General features: G+C 43.6%; 1 protein-coding gene across 1 annotated transcript in view; it reads right to left on the bottom strand.

Moving 5' to 3' along the window:
* The window catches only part of LOC135711951 (uncharacterized), a 137007-nt gene that overhangs the window by 40775 nt on the left and 79253 nt on the right, over window positions 1-16979 (bottom strand). The window contains exon 3 of the mRNA XM_065234925.1: window positions 7698-10907. Within this exon, the coding sequence (XP_065090997.1) occupies window positions 7698-10907 (3210 nt within the window). The remainder of the gene's footprint in view (window positions 1-7697; window positions 10908-16979) is intronic.

The raw sequence follows: 16979 nt of genomic DNA on the forward strand, positions 1-16979 counted from the left end.
TCTCCCAGAAATTTCTTTCGTCTTCTTCTGGATGTTTGATCATGAGCCAAAAGTTTTTTGTTCGTCATCTATTTGATGGTTTTTCCGAGCTTCTTCTGGCTTTTCCTGGAAATGGCTACTTCTGGAAATTTACTTCCGATTTCAGAAACTTTTCTGGCTTCCTTTGGATGTGACATCCGATTTTTTCCGATAGTTTATTTAAATTTTCGCCTTTCAAACTCTCAAAAACTCTCAACTTGTATCTTGGAAATTTCCCAAATGTTTTCCAACTTTTCTTACAACTTTCCTCGAACTTTATCCAGGAGAGCTTCTTTCGTCTTTCTCTGGATGTTTTTTTGAGCTTCGTTCAGAAGCTCATTCAAACATTCCCCGGAGTTTTCTTCCGGAATTTTCCGATCATAGTTCAAAAGCTAAAATTTTGCTTTGATTAACGGCTTTCTCCGTCTGCAACGACTACGATGTAATCTGCCCGACATTTCGGCCATGGGTTGTAGCCTTTTTCAAGGGAAAATATTTTTTTTCTTTTTTGTCAATAGTTTAGTCGTTGTTGTGGCTGATTTTCCATATGTTGGTTTCATTTAATGATATTTAATTGAAAAAACTACTTGGTCATAATTTCGAACACCATTTGAGGACAACGATAATTTTAAAAATTAAATTAAAAAATTAAAGAGTGTTTTAAGACCGAGAAAGCCGTTAAACAAAGCAATTCTCCTCACCAATAAGAGGAAGAAGAATCGGGGCCAGTCCGATGGCACGAATTATCGCGACGATGCCTCAGCGACGAACGGAGATTTCGTTGACGCTGCCGAAAAAGAAAATGCTGCCGACATGAGCGCGGCAAGAGTGAAGCTACCTCCACGGATCTGGCGTCGCTGGGCGTCAAAGCCGAATTCAAGTTGGGCAGAGTCGGCACAAAGGTGGAGCTCCGTACAAAAGTGGAGTATGACTTGGTCATCGCCCACCTGAGGACTTCCAAGGTGGAATTCTTCACCCATGACATCCCAGGTGAAAACCCGTTCAAGGTCGTCATCAGGGGCCTACCAAATTTCGACCCGAAGTTCATCGAACATGAAATCAGGGACCGGTACAAGCTGGCCCCAAGCGCCGTCTATCGGATGACAAAGAAGGACGAAAATGTGAAGGCGTATCCGGAGTGCCTTTTCCTGGTACACTTCCAGAAGGGAACGGTGACGCTCAACGCGCTGAAAGCCATCCGCTCCATCAATTCCATCATCGGCCGCTGGGAGCCATATCGTGGCGGCCATCGCGATGTTACTCAGAGCCAACGGTGTCTGAACTTTGGACACGGCACCCGCAACTGCAACATTAAGCCACGCTGCGGCAATTGCGCTCAAAACCACGCCACCTGAGAATGTGTTGCTGATGAAGCTGTGGCGTCCAAATGCGCTCACCAAGGGTCCGACAAGCAGTGCCCTAAACGCGAGGATTTCAAGCGCATCCGAAAACAGGAGTCCACCAATAATCAACAAGGACGAAGGAAGGATAAGGCCCCAGCTTTCAGGGCGGAGGACTTTCCGCCTCTTCATGGACAAGCGAATTCACGGGTGCGAGCCGCCCCCCTCAAGAAACGTCTGGATCTTCTGCTGGACAAAGCTCTCCACCCCCCTGGATTCTGGAGACAGCCAACTGCTCAAACAAATAATCCCGATCTGTTCTCAGCGGAGATTTTCATCAACATGGCCGGTGCTCTACGTAAGTGCCGCAATCAGCCCGAACAGATCCAAGTGCTCGGTAAGTTCATCATCCAGTATGGTGCCTGAACCGCTAACCATCGCTACCTGGAACGCTTGCTCTGTAAAAGCAAAACAGATTGAGCTTGCCGACTTCCTCCGCAAGCACAGCATCAACGTGGGTCTTCTAACCTAGACCCATCTAAAGTCCGGTGACAGCTTCTGGTTGCCTGACCACAACATTATCCGGCTTGATCGCACCAACTCCAGGGGGGTGGTGTATCGGTCATCGTCAGAAAGGGAACCAAGTTATACACTCTGCCCTACATCCACACTTCTGTCATCGAGGCCGGAATCACCAACTGGAAACATCCGGTTTATCGCTTTTTACTGACCACGCCAGCGTACTGCAAGCAACGAACTAGGAATCCAATTCAAGAACGACCTGACCGCCATCACCCCTACTAGCTCTCGATTCATCGTTGGGGGCGACCTGAATGCCCGCCATGAAACTTGGCGGAACTACCAGCGGAACCGGAATGGATGTCTACTGTTCAACCACGCACAACATGGACTGTACACTGTGCAGTTTCCAGGCGAACTAACTTTTATCTCTCCGGCGGATTTTTTCCTGTCGAGCATCGGACTATCCAAGCCGGAGGCGCACAACGATCTCAGCTCCGACCACCAACCGGTGGTGACTGAAGTCGGTGTCAACGTGGTTGCTGCTAGAAGCTGACTGCGTAAAGACTACCACCATGTCAACTGGGTGCAGTACGGACGAATGGTGGACAGCAACATCAATGAAAATCCACTGCTCGACACTGTAGATGACATCGACCGGGCGTTGGAAGGACTCCAACAGGCCATATCCGTGGCTGACGAGACTTGCGTTCGACAAGTTCCTGTGAGGGGTAAGTTTGTTGTTATTGATTCCCACACCCAATTATTCATTCGGTTGAGAAATGTGCGTAGAGGCCAGTTTCAGAGGACTGGAGACCTGTGCAAAAAACTTCCCATTACATCTGGTTATAATCACCCGTAACTACCTCCAGCAAAGGTCTTTTAAGGTATCGTTGAATGGTTGTCTTTCAGACACGTTTTCCAACCCAGCAGGAGTCCCGCATGGCAGCCTCCGGGGCCCTTGCTTTACAAAATCTACACTTCCGACATTCCTCCCCTCGGAGACGGATGTGTGTTTTCCTGTTCGCAGATGATACCGCAATAGCCGTCAAAGGAAGGATGCCTCGCGAAATAACGAACAAACTTCAACGATGCCTTAACGCCTTTGCTGATTATGAATTAAAATCAATGCCTCCAAAACACAAGCGATCATGTTCCTCCATCGGCAATCACCCAAATTGAAACCGACTCCATCTTGTACTGTAATGATGGATGGCACAAGGGTTGAGTGGTCTGCCGAAGTAACCTATCTCGGAATGTTGTTCGATGAAAAGCTCTTCTTCCGTTCGCATGTGGAGAAAACTGTAGTCAAGTGTTCTGCTTTGGTTAGCTGCCTGTATCCGCTGATTTGCCGCAGATCCCGCCTCTCAAGGGTGAACAAACTGGCTGTCTACAAACGAATCATAGCACCTGCGATCCTCTACGCAGCTCCGGTGTGGAAATCATGTGCACAGACTCATAGGAACAGAATTCAGGTTGCTCAGAATAGAGTGCTGAGGATGGTAGTTGATCGTCCTTTTGACACTAGAATAACAAATTTACACGAAGAGGCAGGCATTGTCAAAATAGATTCCAGAATTAACGAAATTAAGACTAAATTTGCACAAAAATGTAATATATGCTTTGATAAGCAATTTGTATATAGTAGATTAGGTGTATATAGTAGTTGTAGGTTAGTTGTAGTTATAAGCAGTCTCCATTTTCAAATTTAAAACAAACCAATCCCACCAAGGTGGTCATTCTTAAAACAGGCCTGATAGGACTAGGAACTGTAATTAACGATAATTGAAATTTCTAAAGAACTAAAGTTGAAAAGACGCATCTGTGTCACTTAATAAGTAATACATCAGGCATAACATTTGATAACGGCACAAAAGCATTTGTAAACAAACATTCTAAGGCCCTTTACACGCGTACTAAAGTACGCCCACGCAAACCAATACCACTTACAGAAAGGTGATAGTTGCCCCTATGCGATGATGTTGTTGGTTTGCGTGGGCGTACTTTGGTTCGCGTGTAAAGGGCCTAAGAAGGTTTGTTTACAAATGCTTTTGTGCCGTTATCAAATGTTATGCCTGACATGTAAACCACACAAATACAAGAAATAAAGATCATTTAAAGTTAAAAATAAACTGATTCTCGTTTTATTTGATTTTTACTTCCGCCGTGGTATCCTTTAGCAAGCAGGGGCGTTAAACATTTGTTTATTTATTTTACTTGTCCCTCTGTAGTAGTAGTAGTTGCAAATAGCGTCTCCGTTTATAAGTATTGGGTAAGCAGAGATGTGAGTGTGCAGTTGTTGCGATGTGACGGTTGTTGTGAGTGATTTACCGGTTCTCTGTGTGGGTAAGTGTGCTCGTGTCTTTCATTGCAAATGCACTACACTTACGAGAACTCAGGCAAAGCTTATCACGGACAATGCAAATGTTCTGTTCAAGTGTGATAATTGTCTATTAGATCAGAGTTGTGACGAGCAGAATGATCTGATCTCACGCGTTAAAAGGATAGAGGAAAAGATGAAGAATGTATTTCAACTCTCGGACTCGATCACTGGCATGCGAGACCACATTGCTGCTCAGATGGACATCGCGTTAAAGAGCGGGATGGCAGACATTAGCCGAAATGTAAATGGTATTGAATAATTCATTTGTGAGAAATTGGACAATATGTTGCATTTTTTCAAATTACTGCGGAAAAACAATTAGCTGTAACGAATGACCAGCGCAGTGTATTCGTGACAATTCAGTCGGAATCGGACCAAAATACCAAACGCAAAAAACGTAAATTAGTAATTCGTAATAGTGATAATGATGATGATGTTTTTTCAAGAAAACGCGAGATTTGCGGATGTTGTAAAAAGACGTAGTCGTTCAAGTAAAAGTAGAAATATTAGTAACAGTAACAGTACCAAACAGAGTAATCGTAAGACTCATACGGTCATTGTGATTAAACCAAAAGAGTCCAAATAAGCTTGCGAAGATACTCGTAAGTTTTTGAAAACACAGTTAGATCAAAAAACACACAAAGTCAATAATTTTAGGAATGGTATAGATGGCTCTATCATTGTTGAGTGTGCAACAGGAGCTAATCTAAATGATGTGAAAAATGGTTTTGAAAGCAATCTGGGTGAAAAATATAGTGCTGTTTTTCCCACTTCGGTGCCAAAATTGAAAATAGTGGGCATGAGCGATCAGTATTCCTCCGATGTCTTCATTGACTACTTAAAAAGTCAAAATGTAGACATTGCTATAAACGATGTAAAAGTAGTTAACATGTGTGAAAATCCACGCTTCCCTTATAACAAGTTTAGTGTTGTAATTGAAGTCAATGTCGATACGTATAAAAGTTTGCTATGTGCGAAAAAAGTAAATGTAGAGTTAAATCGGTGATCGATAGTTCTCGTGATAAATGTATTGAGATGTTTCAAATGTGAAGAATTTGGACACAAGAGCATGGATTGCGAAAATTGCGAGAGATGCTCTAGGTGCAGCCAACAACACATAACGTCGGAGAGTACGTCAACTGTATTGAAATGTATTAATTGTTTGAAAATGAATAAAGAACGAAAAATGAACTTGTACGTCAAACATGCAGCTTTTAGTTCTGAATGTTTGCTCAATAAACGGCTTTTTGATCAGAAGTAAAGCAGCTTGCGTTTCCTTGCGTTTTAATAAATAGCAGCCAATTTCCAGGAATGTGAATCAATTTGAGATTTTATATATGAATATTGCGGGGTTGTCAACAAACTATGTAGCATTACGTCAGATTGTTGAGGAAAAACGTCCACTATTAGTTTTATTAGCTGAAACTCATATTGAAGAAACAAAAGCTTTTGATCTGTATAGAATTCCGGGATATATTGTTACTTGCTTGTTTATCACATTCTAGACACACTGGCGGTGTTGCTATTTATGTCAAATAATCAGTTCAATTTAACCTTTGTACCAAAGAAGTTATTGATGGCAACTGGTTCTTGGGCATTACAGTTGTACGTAGCATGAAGATGGGTAATTTTGGTGTTTTGTATCATTCTCCCAATTCCAGTGACCAGCGTTTTGTTGAACTTTTAGAGAACTGGCTCGAGACATTCCTTGATTATAGGAAATTAAATATATTGGCTGGTGATTTTAACATTAATTGGCGTGATAACTATAATTCGAATCAATTGAAGCATTTAGCTTAATTTTAAAATTTAAAACAAACGGTAGATATACTCATTATTAATGAACCATTGCAAACTGGACATGTGCCACAAATTTGGAAGGAATCCTTAATGGTTCATATTCAAAAAGTTGCTGGAACAACTAAAGCCGAAGAGTTTTGTCTCATCAATATGTTGGACACATCAAAGAAAATTTTAGAATTTGTTGTGAAAGGCCAGCTGTGGGAGCATTTAAATATTATTAGTTTGTTAATACCAGAACAATCGTGATATCGGGAAGGTCATTCTTGTGAAACCGCGTTGAATTTGGTATAAGCGAAGTGGAAAGATAAATTGGAGCGTAAAGTTACGATTGTTGCTGTTTTTTGGAACTAAAACGCGCTTTTGAAACAATTTACAGGCCCTTATTGTTACGATCAATCAAGCGCTTTTAAGTTACAAGTACTGCATGTTGAAGGCTGTTAATGTGACCGAACTCAAAGGACTGTTCTTAATGATTCTATTTCCAGTCCCGTAGGGAATAAGCTTGGAGTGCCCCAGGGAAGAGTATTAGGGCCTCTTTTATTTATGTATATTAATGATTTGCGACGTGTTTTACGATATTGCTGCATGAACTCTAACTCAAAACTTAAACGTAAGGAATGATAAAACAACATTGAGTGAAGCGTCAATGTTAGCATAAAAAGGCGTTCTATTTAATGAGAAAGCTTTATGATTACAGTGGGATCGAATTATTAACTTTATGGCAAGCCCTTTTACTACACACGCTTCGTTGTCGTGAGCGAAAGCCTGTTTTTATTCATTCTCTCATGCTCTACCGTCGTCTCTCTTACACATCACAAATGGCAAAACAACAGTCGAGCAAAATGAAAATGTTTAAATTACAATAATGTGACATGTGTAATTTCGTTCTAATTCCTTTTTTTTATTATTACAGTTCATTCGTGATTTGTCCGGGGGTGGGATTTGAACTCGTGACTTTGGCGTGAGAGCTATGGATGTTAAGCACTACGCCGGGTCGCCCCCGGTTCTAATTCAGAAATGGTATTCGTTGCTTGCAATTGTCAGAATAAGCACAAGCACAACATTAGCGGCTCTTATTACGAGAAAAACTAAAATGCATACATTCGTGACAGTCTTCGGCGACAGTGTCGTATGACAGAGCCTGTCATATGACATTTTAGTTTGGTACTGTAATTTGATAGCTTGTTTTGCAAGTGTCGGAAGCAAAAGCAGTCGAGATGAACGCGTCTTTGGGACGGTACTAATGGATATGTTTGGTCGCCATTGAAAATTTAGTCGATTGCTGAATTTATGTATGGGTCCAAATTAGGGGCATTTAGGCCGACATTACATCCATTTCCCCTACCATACAAAAATTAATTATATCGAAAATTCGTAGAAAACTGTCTGAATTAACAAAAAAAAATGCAAACGAGTTTAATTTCAAATATATCTATCCTAGGAAATCCTCCCATTAAAATTAATCATGAAAACCATCCCCCATTGCAGCCCACTGCAACAAGCCACATGTACAAACAAACCGCCTACGCACTGATATTCCAACCCAATTCTGAATATCACGCTCGACAAAAAAGAGAAGCCCACCTCCCTTATAAAGTTAATGTAAAAAAAAAAATAAAAAATCCCTCACTCACCGGTGGCGTCCGTCCGTCGTCCGTGTATCCGCAGTTGCAGCCTTCGTCACAACATATTCTAACGAGCTCGTGTTCCCCGCAGGTGCACGGTTCTTCGTCCTCCTCGTCGTACGGGCAGTCCTCCCGGATCAGGATGATGTAATCCGCCTCGAAGAACTCGTTCCGCGTCTCGTCGAACACGACCCGATTCTTCCGGACCGGTGGCGGCCGGTTCGGTTTCTTCAGCAGCCCCCGCAGGGTCCCGGTCGTTTCGCGCATATTGATCGGCAGCGTACGGTAGATCGGTATCGCTTCGATCACACACTCGCACCCGTCTTCGTCACTCACACTAACCCGGGCCCGGTCACTTTCGCCACCGATCAGCAATCCACCGACACTTCCCGATTCGGACTCTAGCTCCTCCTCGAGCTCATCGTAGCAGTATCTGATCTGATAGACGGTTGGCTCGTACTGGCTGAGGTGGCGCGTATCGAACTCACAGTTGGTATGCGGGTCCGCCGCCAAGAGCTTCTCTAGATTGAGGAATTCTTCACTTTCACTACGCGGGATGACAACCAGGTCGTCGTCTTCTTCTTCGGAATCTTTGTAAACGGTTTCAACCACTTCCAGCGGGTCTTCAATTCGGGGTTTCCCACCAGGGAAGATTGTACAGATCTCTTCGGATTCGATGCTAGACTCCGGAGTCGCGACCGAAGGCCGGTAGTCTACATCCAAGGGTGGGTCTTTTAGGGTCTTTGTGGGTGGCTGTTGGTCTTGATCTATAGGTTCGTCTGCAGGCAGCCGGGGACGACGAGGTGGTGGTCTGGACGGTGGCGATGGGAATAGGTATTGTGGGAGAAGGGACGGTAGAGACGATGCTTTGGATAGAGACTGTTCGGGAGATTGAGGTTTAGACTGTTGACAGCTAGATGGGTTTGACGGTTGGTAGGTGGGAAAAGAATCTTGCAACTGTTGCTGTCGTTGTTTGCGTTCGAGATCGATACAGGAAAGAGAAAGTAGAGATGATGCCGAGAGGGAAAGTAGCGATGAGGATAGTGGTGGAAGAACTGGAACCGTACGTGTCAAAACACCAGTGTGGCCTAGTTGGGTTTGGTTCGGGAAAGCATCCTTTTGAAGCGAGCTTAAGGATGATGTTTTTCGTGATGGCACAAATCTTCTGGCTGCATGGGATTGGTCTTCTTGCTCTTGCTCCGCTCTGGCAGCTGCTGTCAATGACGGGGTCGATGATGCTGGCACTGATGATGATGCGGAAGCTGCGTTTGTGTTGGTATAATCTGCCAGCAGAGTCGAGAGCGAACTGAGGGATGATGATAGATTCTGCGGTGCCCCCCCAGTGGATGAGGTTAATGATTCACGTAATAGCTTTTTCGTATAGGCAAATCCGCGGAAACGTTCCTCCAGACGTTTCAATCGATTGCTGGCCTCGAAACACTCGTGCTTTTCACTGAGAAAACTAATCGGAGGCCTCAGATATTGATCGGTATTTTTGGTCAGGAAACGTAAATCCTTTCTTTCGTCGATTTCCGATTCACTCACACTGGAATCGAGGCTTTCGGGATTCCGTAGGTCAAAATCGCCATTTTCACACACTTGCACACTGATTTCACTGGTCGACTTCTTCGGAGACAGAAAATTCCCAATGAAAGTCTGAGTATCCTGGTCTCGACACTGGCCAACGGGATTCTTCTTCTCGCAATTATCCTCGATAACCAGTAGAGGCTCACAGATTTGCGTTTCCGCAGTAGCAATTTCACAGCCACAATCGTCTACGTCATCGTCGATAATAATAATTCCACTGTCAGCACTGGATGGGGTAACGTTACTGTTGTTGTTCCTGCTATTGCTGATGGTATTGGTAGCACTATCCTTAAGGATTTTTTCCTCCGCGGAAGAAGACTCCTCGCCAGGCCTGTCACCCGAACTTGAGAAAAAGTTAAAATCACTTAATCCATGTACACTGATATGAGCATTGAGGGTAACTTCCACGTTTAGGCCATACGACGGAGGAATCCCAGTGGGTGGTGCCAGCGGAGGCGGAGGTGGAGAACCAGTGCCATAATAATTTTCACTCTCACTGTCCGAACCTTTGTGGTAGCAATTTTCCCGTTCACTGAAATGGACCTCCTTTTCGCCTCGATGGGCTCTATTTTCCACACCAACCGACGCCCGATGCGATGGCGATGGAACTTGGATCGATTTTTCACACAATTGGTTTGAATTTCTCTGATTTTCGAATCCAAATTCCAGCTGTTCAATACCACTAGGTACTGATGTTACAACATTTTCTACTTGTTTGACGACTGGCTGCTGCTGCTGCTGCAGACTATGCTGGCTCGAGTCCCTTTCATCGATTCTCGGAGGCTCGGCGAACCACGCTTCGGGCACGTTTCGGCCCACCCGAACACCTGACCCGACAGTGCTGCCACTTTTCTTACTATCCTGCTGCTGGTGCCGAACGTGCTCATCCTGAACGTCAACAATGTTGCCCTCGTCCTCGCCGTTGTCGCCGTCTCTGCTGGCATCGATCGATTTGCTGGCCGTATGTGCCCCAACTGACAACGACGGCCAGTCTCCACCACCAGGACCAATGTTGCCAGTTTCTGCACATGCGTTCTGCTTGCATGCACTTTCCTCTGGAATTTCGTCGATTTTCCTCCCTCCCCACGGTGCAGGTGTATCGGAATTCATCAACTCCACCACCAGTGTGCTTGTGCTGGTGCTGTTTGTCGGTAAGGCAGTCCCGATGACGGTTGGAGCTGCTGAGCAGGAGGCATCTCCTTCCAGCCGGATGAGATGATGATGATGCTGGCAGTAGTGAGCACCACGGCCATGTAACGGCAGACATGCGCACTGGACCTTCCCATTTCCTTTTGTCACATTTCGCACTCCGTCAACGTGATCTCCGATGGAAACAATGTCATCTGTTTGCATAGTCTCTGTTGATATTTCATTACCACCCACTTTCCTCGCCGCTTGGACTCGCCTGCCCACCCCCCGACGTCGAATCGTATCACTTACATCCCATTCAACACCGTCATCGTCGTCGTCGTCGTCTTGTTCTGTTGTCACACATCGTTCGCTTTCCTCAAATTCCTCCCCACCGCTCTTTTCACCCTCCTCGGGTTCCTCTTCTTCGTCGTCTTCACTGCCCAGCAGTAAATCATCCAACAGGAACGTCACTTTTTTCACTTTCGGCTTCGACGTTTGCACCTGAAATGGGGAGAGATGTAAACGGTTAATTAGATCAACTATTAAGAAAAAGGTGATAATTTGATTTATGCATTGGAAATATGACAAATGATGTTGGGGGTCATGCACAAATTATGCAAGGGATTAGGAGGGGTGAGGTGACTGACAGTGTATTAATTAGGTTTTATTTTAAACGCCTTTATTTCAGTTAAAAAACAAATTTTACAAGTTCACATTTTAATAAAATCACAGACAAACAGACATATCTTTTTAAATATTTTTTTCTTAAAAATATCATCACCGAACTCACAACGGCATCTCGCGAGAAAATCGCGGAAAAAAGTTTGCTAGCCATGTCTAGCTAGGATAGAACGTATAGAAACGCTGTGGGGGATTCGTGAAACTAATAATATTTAAATTGAACGTTAAATGCGTGTACGTCGATTGAGGAGAAAGAGTTACGTCTGTTTATCTGTGATAAAACTAAGTCCAGAGCATGAACCAGTAACGCTTGAGGATCACATTTTCGTGGTGCGTTACTGGTAAAAGATCTACCTCCGAACACTAGTCCTGACAACTTCAAACTAGGGGAACAGGATTGTTCAGTAATCAAAGGAACACATTTTAGTACTTGCTTTTTTATGTCTTGTTAAAAGTGTCAAGACTCGGAGAAGTAGTCACAATGCCTGTTGAATTGTAAAGTTAATTTAAATATATTTAAAATTTAAATGAAAGTTTCTTGGGAGAACTACTATTTTTGGAAAAGCTTCAGCGATTATCTACTATAATGTAAGGTAAAAGTTAGAGAGAGTCTAGTATACGAGAGGAGTGGATTCGCTGGTTTTGAGCCAAACGAACTGTCAAAGCCAGAGCCAATCGAGCAGTGCCTATCTTGATTGAATTGACAGTGACAAAGGCAGTTTGTTTTGAATCCGCTCCTCTCTTATATTCGACCCTCTCTAGTAAAAGTGGTTGTTGCTGATATTTCTTAATGAACTCGGCGGCAAGTTGCGCATCAAATGGACTAATCGTATCTTAATTATCCTAATCGTATTTTATAAAATACTATGTACGCGTCCGGGATGAAAAAGAAAAGTTGAATCAGAAATGTGATGCTTGCAGGTAATTTCGCTATTTATAATGTGTTGTGATTCAAAGACTTCGAAAGATGTTTTATGATGGTGGGTTTTGCATAAAGGGTGATACGGTCAAAATTTGGTCAATATCAACTTGACGTATTTCTTTCAATTTTGCATTTAAAAAACCTGAACACCCCTCATTTTGAAGGTGTGTGTGTGTAGAATGTTGCTCCTATTTTGATTTTGGAATTCACTCTTCAGTTGTCAAAATGCCGTCCAAGCAAGAAGAGCAGCGTATCAAAATTTTGCTCGCGCATCGCGAAAATCCGAGCTACTCGCACGCAAAGTTGGCAAAATCGCTAAAAGTTGCCAAATCAACCGTTACAAATGTAATTAAAGTGTTTGGGGAACGTTTGTCGACAGCCAGGAAGTCTGGATCGGGGGGAAATCGAAAACCGGAAGCCGCTGAGACGACAAAGAGAGTTGCCGGTAGTTTCAAGCGAAACCCTAACCTCTCTCTCCGAGATGCCGCAAATAAGCTGGGTGTATCGTCTACAACCGTGCATCGAGCCAAAAAACGAGCCGGACTATCGACTTACAAGAAGGTAGTGAGAGTGACTCCAAATCGCGATGATAAACAAAATACGACGGCCAAAGCGCGATCCCGGAGGCTGTACACGACGATGCTGACGAAGTTTGACTGCGTGGTAATGGACGACGAAACCTACGTCAAAGCCGACTACAAGCAGCTTCCGGGACAGGAGTTTTATACGGCAAAAGGAAGGGGAAAGGTAGCAGATGTTTTCAAGCACATGAAACTGTCAAAGTTCGCAAAGAAATATCTGGTTTGGCAAGCCATCTGTACCTGTGGCTTGAAAAGCAGCATTTTCATAGCTTCCGGGACTGTCAACCAAGAAATTTACGTGAAAGAGTGTTTGAATAAACGTCTGCTGCCTTTCCTGAAGAAACACGGTTGTTCCGTACTGTTTTGGCCGGATTTGGCATCTTGCCATTACGGTAAAAAGGCCATGGAGTGGTACGCCGCCAACAACGTGCAGGTGGTTCCCAAGGACAAGAACCCTCCCAACACGCCAGAGCTCCGCCCAATTGAGAAATACTGGGCTATTGTCAAGCGGAACCTAAAGAAGACCAAAAAAACTGCTAAGGGCGAGCAGCAGTTCAAGGCAAACTGGCTTTCTGCGGCGAAGAAGGTGGACAAGGTGGCTGTACAAAATCTGATGGCAGGGGCCAAGCGTAAGGCCCGGCAATTCGGATTTGGAAAAGCGGAAGCCTAACTGAATATTTTTCCTGAATTTTATACTAATTGAACTTGAAAAAGAAATTTAATTTGATTTTTTAAATAAACGATTTCACCGATTTACACGCGTTTTCCCTTGACCAAATTTTGACCGTATCACCCTTTAAGAAGAGTGCCATGTTCTCTGTTTATGTGTTTTTATGTGGTTGTGTACATTTTTGGCTTTTTTTTTCTTTTCGTAATTTTCCATAAATTGTTTAAGATGCTGTTATAGTGATTGTATTTTGAGAGCTTTCCCCAGCTAAAAACAATCCGTTTGTTTCCTGGCGGGATAAGCTCGATCGTGCGTGATCTGGTTTTAGTTTTTAGTTAGTACATAAGAAAAGCGGATACTGTCGGTAATATGTGCAACCAAATTCAAGAACATAGTTGAGTCTTGTGGGGGAAAATGCATTACGATGTATCCCAGGCTACTATTGTAGAAAATTGTAACTGATAGATCTTGGGCGGAACGCTTCAGAATGTTTAGAAAAATGGGGCGCATGCTTGATCCCGTTTGGGATACATTATTGTCTGTTTTCTAGAACGTTTATTTCATATGCATAGTTTATTTAACCAGGGCTTAAACAATCGTCACGTTGGTTATAGCTTGTTATTACAGCCTGACAAATTCGTTTAGAGTAAATCGAAACATTGAACCCCGCGTGAAAGTGGAACTTAATGAAGACCTAAGTGCTTTTTTGTAGCTTTTAGTTGTAGGATTTGAAAGACCGTCGGTTGCAGAAAAACGCAATCTCAGGTCCTTTCATATTATTCATGGTCAAACCGCTTGTTTACCGTGTGTTTTGCGAAATTTCTCGTCATAGTTGGTGCCGGGTTTGAATGGTTACAACAAGTCGAGTAACGGTATGATGTGATATGAGGGGCTTGGTGGCCTTAGAGCGATCGTTTTTGCTTACTGAGCAGAACATCATGAGTCTAATATCAAGCCCATTCACTTTCAAGATTCGTTAATCGTTTTATTTGTTAATATGACTACAGGGTAATAACAGCAACTCGATGATTAAAAAGGAGCTCGTTTGCCTAGTGGCAAAAGATTTCGATTACTGAGCAGACTACCGTAGGTTCAATCCCAAGCTCCTTCGCGTTATATGATCTCTAGGACATCAATTCAGTTTATCGTTTACCAAAACGAACCCTGCTGCAAACCCAACATCCTAGTGATTTCTCGTGGAAGTGCAGAGGACTCCTCGGCTTCCATCAAAGCGAGTGTCACGTCAACACATTCCTACCCATTCCTTTCTTGAGCTGCGTTCAGGCACGACTGACACTGGTATTGTCTAGTTTGAGATCATTAGTTTTTACACGTTGAGGATGATTGCTAGTCCCAAGCATCGTGTGTAGCTGTGTAATTACAGCTGATCTGGCAATAACAGAGTTACAACCGTGGGCTCATACTCATGCCCAAAACAAAGTCAGAGCATAATCGTGATCGGACCGAGGTTTCCAGCCTCGGCCATGGCTACACGAATTAATGGTGCAGCTCTCCCACGGCTGCGGCTGGTTCCAATGCTGCTGCTGCTGTTCCTTCTGCTTCCGTCTCCTCCAAAATTCGTTACAAGAATGCGGTCAACGAGGTTGAGTACCTCTAACTTATACCTGCTAACCTTCCTTAGCTCAGCCGATAAATGCACAGGTACAAAGCAAGACCATGCTGGAGGTGGCTGGGTTCGATTCCCGGTCTGGACAGGGAATTTTTGGTGTTGGAAATTGTCTCGGCTTCCCTGGGCATAGAGTATGATTGTAGGCATCGAAAGCTCTCAATTAATAACTGTGGAAATGCATCTAGAACACTAAGTTGAGAGCACGCAATAAGCTAATATGCGATATGCAATACGCTCGAAATGAGAAGAAGAAGAAGAAGAAGAATTCCTGAACCAATAAGATTCCGTTTTCATACGGTTTATCACGCTTCACGCTCACTCGATTCTACTCATTCTTTATTCCACACTGACTCTATCTACTACAAGCATGAACAGACAAAACATTGTTGGCATCTGATACAAAGTTTACGTAACATATAAATAATTTAGAGCCTTTCTCCTACTACTTCTGCGGACATTAATTAATTTAAAAATCAAAAAATTCCCTGAATCCTACTATTTATAAAATCTCCAATTTCCGATGAAGATTAATCCATAAATATCAAACACGAACACAACTAAAAAAGATTAAATAGTTAAAAGCTATTAATTTGATCTTAACCGTTTTTATGCCAAAATACCTGAACATACATTAAGCGCAAGGGGTAAGACAACTGTGATATGCTGAAAATATCATAAAATATGTCTAAGTATTAACAAACAATTTAATTAATCTTTAAAAACTAATTCCTCATACTTTGTGGGAAAAAGGCTCCAATCGGCTCTATCAGAACCGTTGACTTGAATGAAGATCTGGTGTGGGTGTATTCCATCCCAGTACTACGAATGACGGAATTTCATCTCTCGTCTCTGAGTGTCTGGGTCTGGAGACCTACGAGAAACCACGGGTTTCAAAATTGGTACCCAGAGGAATAGATACATCCACGTTGAACTACGTTTCTTTCAAAGTCGGCGGAATGTTGCCATTTCCTGCGATACGTGGCCAGAGGGTATTCAATTCCGTGATTCCCGGTCGAAGAAAGTCACCAAAATCACTCGAATTGGTCCGGAACATTGACAGCAGTGTCAGGATACTTCTCTTTCGAGGACTGACGTACTGATGAGTGGACCTGGGACGCAACAACACAGCGCTTTGGAAGCCTCTGACCCACCCGAAGCAGTCGAGCCGTTAAAAGATCCAATCAACCGAAGTCGTCCTGGCCCTGCTATCGGTAATGGCGACGAGGTCGTCCAGCCTGTACCCATAGGCAAATATCGTAACATATAATACCTAAACCTCCATCCTCTGAGCCACTTTACGCTTCCAGCAACGATAACGTAACCTGAATAAATGGGCAGTCTATACAACATTCATCTACTCTGGGATTTCAGCATCTTGGAAGCCACCGATCCTCTCACGACAGTCCTGCCTCTGCAGCCGTCGTTCATCAGTCGTCCCGGCCCTGTGTGTGAGCTTGGAGACGTGGTTTTCCGATCGTACACAGCAGGCAAATCCGATCTTCTTATGACCAGATCAATTCCTGACTCGTTCACCGGTTTCAGCGCTACAACGATCAACCATGATTTTTCACTTACCATCGTCCTGTCCCTGTGTGTGGGATTGGAGATGGGGTCTTCAAACCCGCTATTCACGATGTTTCCACGATCTCCAAAAATAATGTTGCTACCTATACTGCATCACCACCGAGACGCATCGTGGATAGCACTGTGGAAGCCCCCGATATCTCTGCCTCAGTCGCACCTATTCCAGCCAGCGCTCAGCATATTCGTCTCGGCCCTGAGTGTAGATGTAGGTCGGGGGTCTTCCAACCATCTATGACTGGCAAATATATTGACGATACAGCATCTCCTTTGCCTGATACCGCTTCTACTTCTAGCTGTGTTTCCGGTTCTGCGGCCTCCGCACTAGCCACATCATGTCTATTAGACTGATGCAAAATTTGAAATTTTCGCTCCACAGTGCTCAAACGGTTCCAAATTGGATCCTGATTAGCCTCCCAAAATTTGAACTTATTTACATAGTAAGAAACTGAGTTGGCACAAATCATTTGAAATTTATAGAAATTACTATAGGAAAACCAATTTTTTGGTT

This window comes from Ochlerotatus camptorhynchus, unplaced genomic scaffold (assembly GCF_037179485.1).
Source record: "Ochlerotatus camptorhynchus isolate MF236.1 unplaced genomic scaffold, CSIRO-AGI_Acam_v1.1 ptg000446l, whole genome shotgun sequence".
NCBI classification, from domain to species: domain Eukaryota; kingdom Metazoa; phylum Arthropoda; class Insecta; order Diptera; family Culicidae; genus Ochlerotatus; species Ochlerotatus camptorhynchus.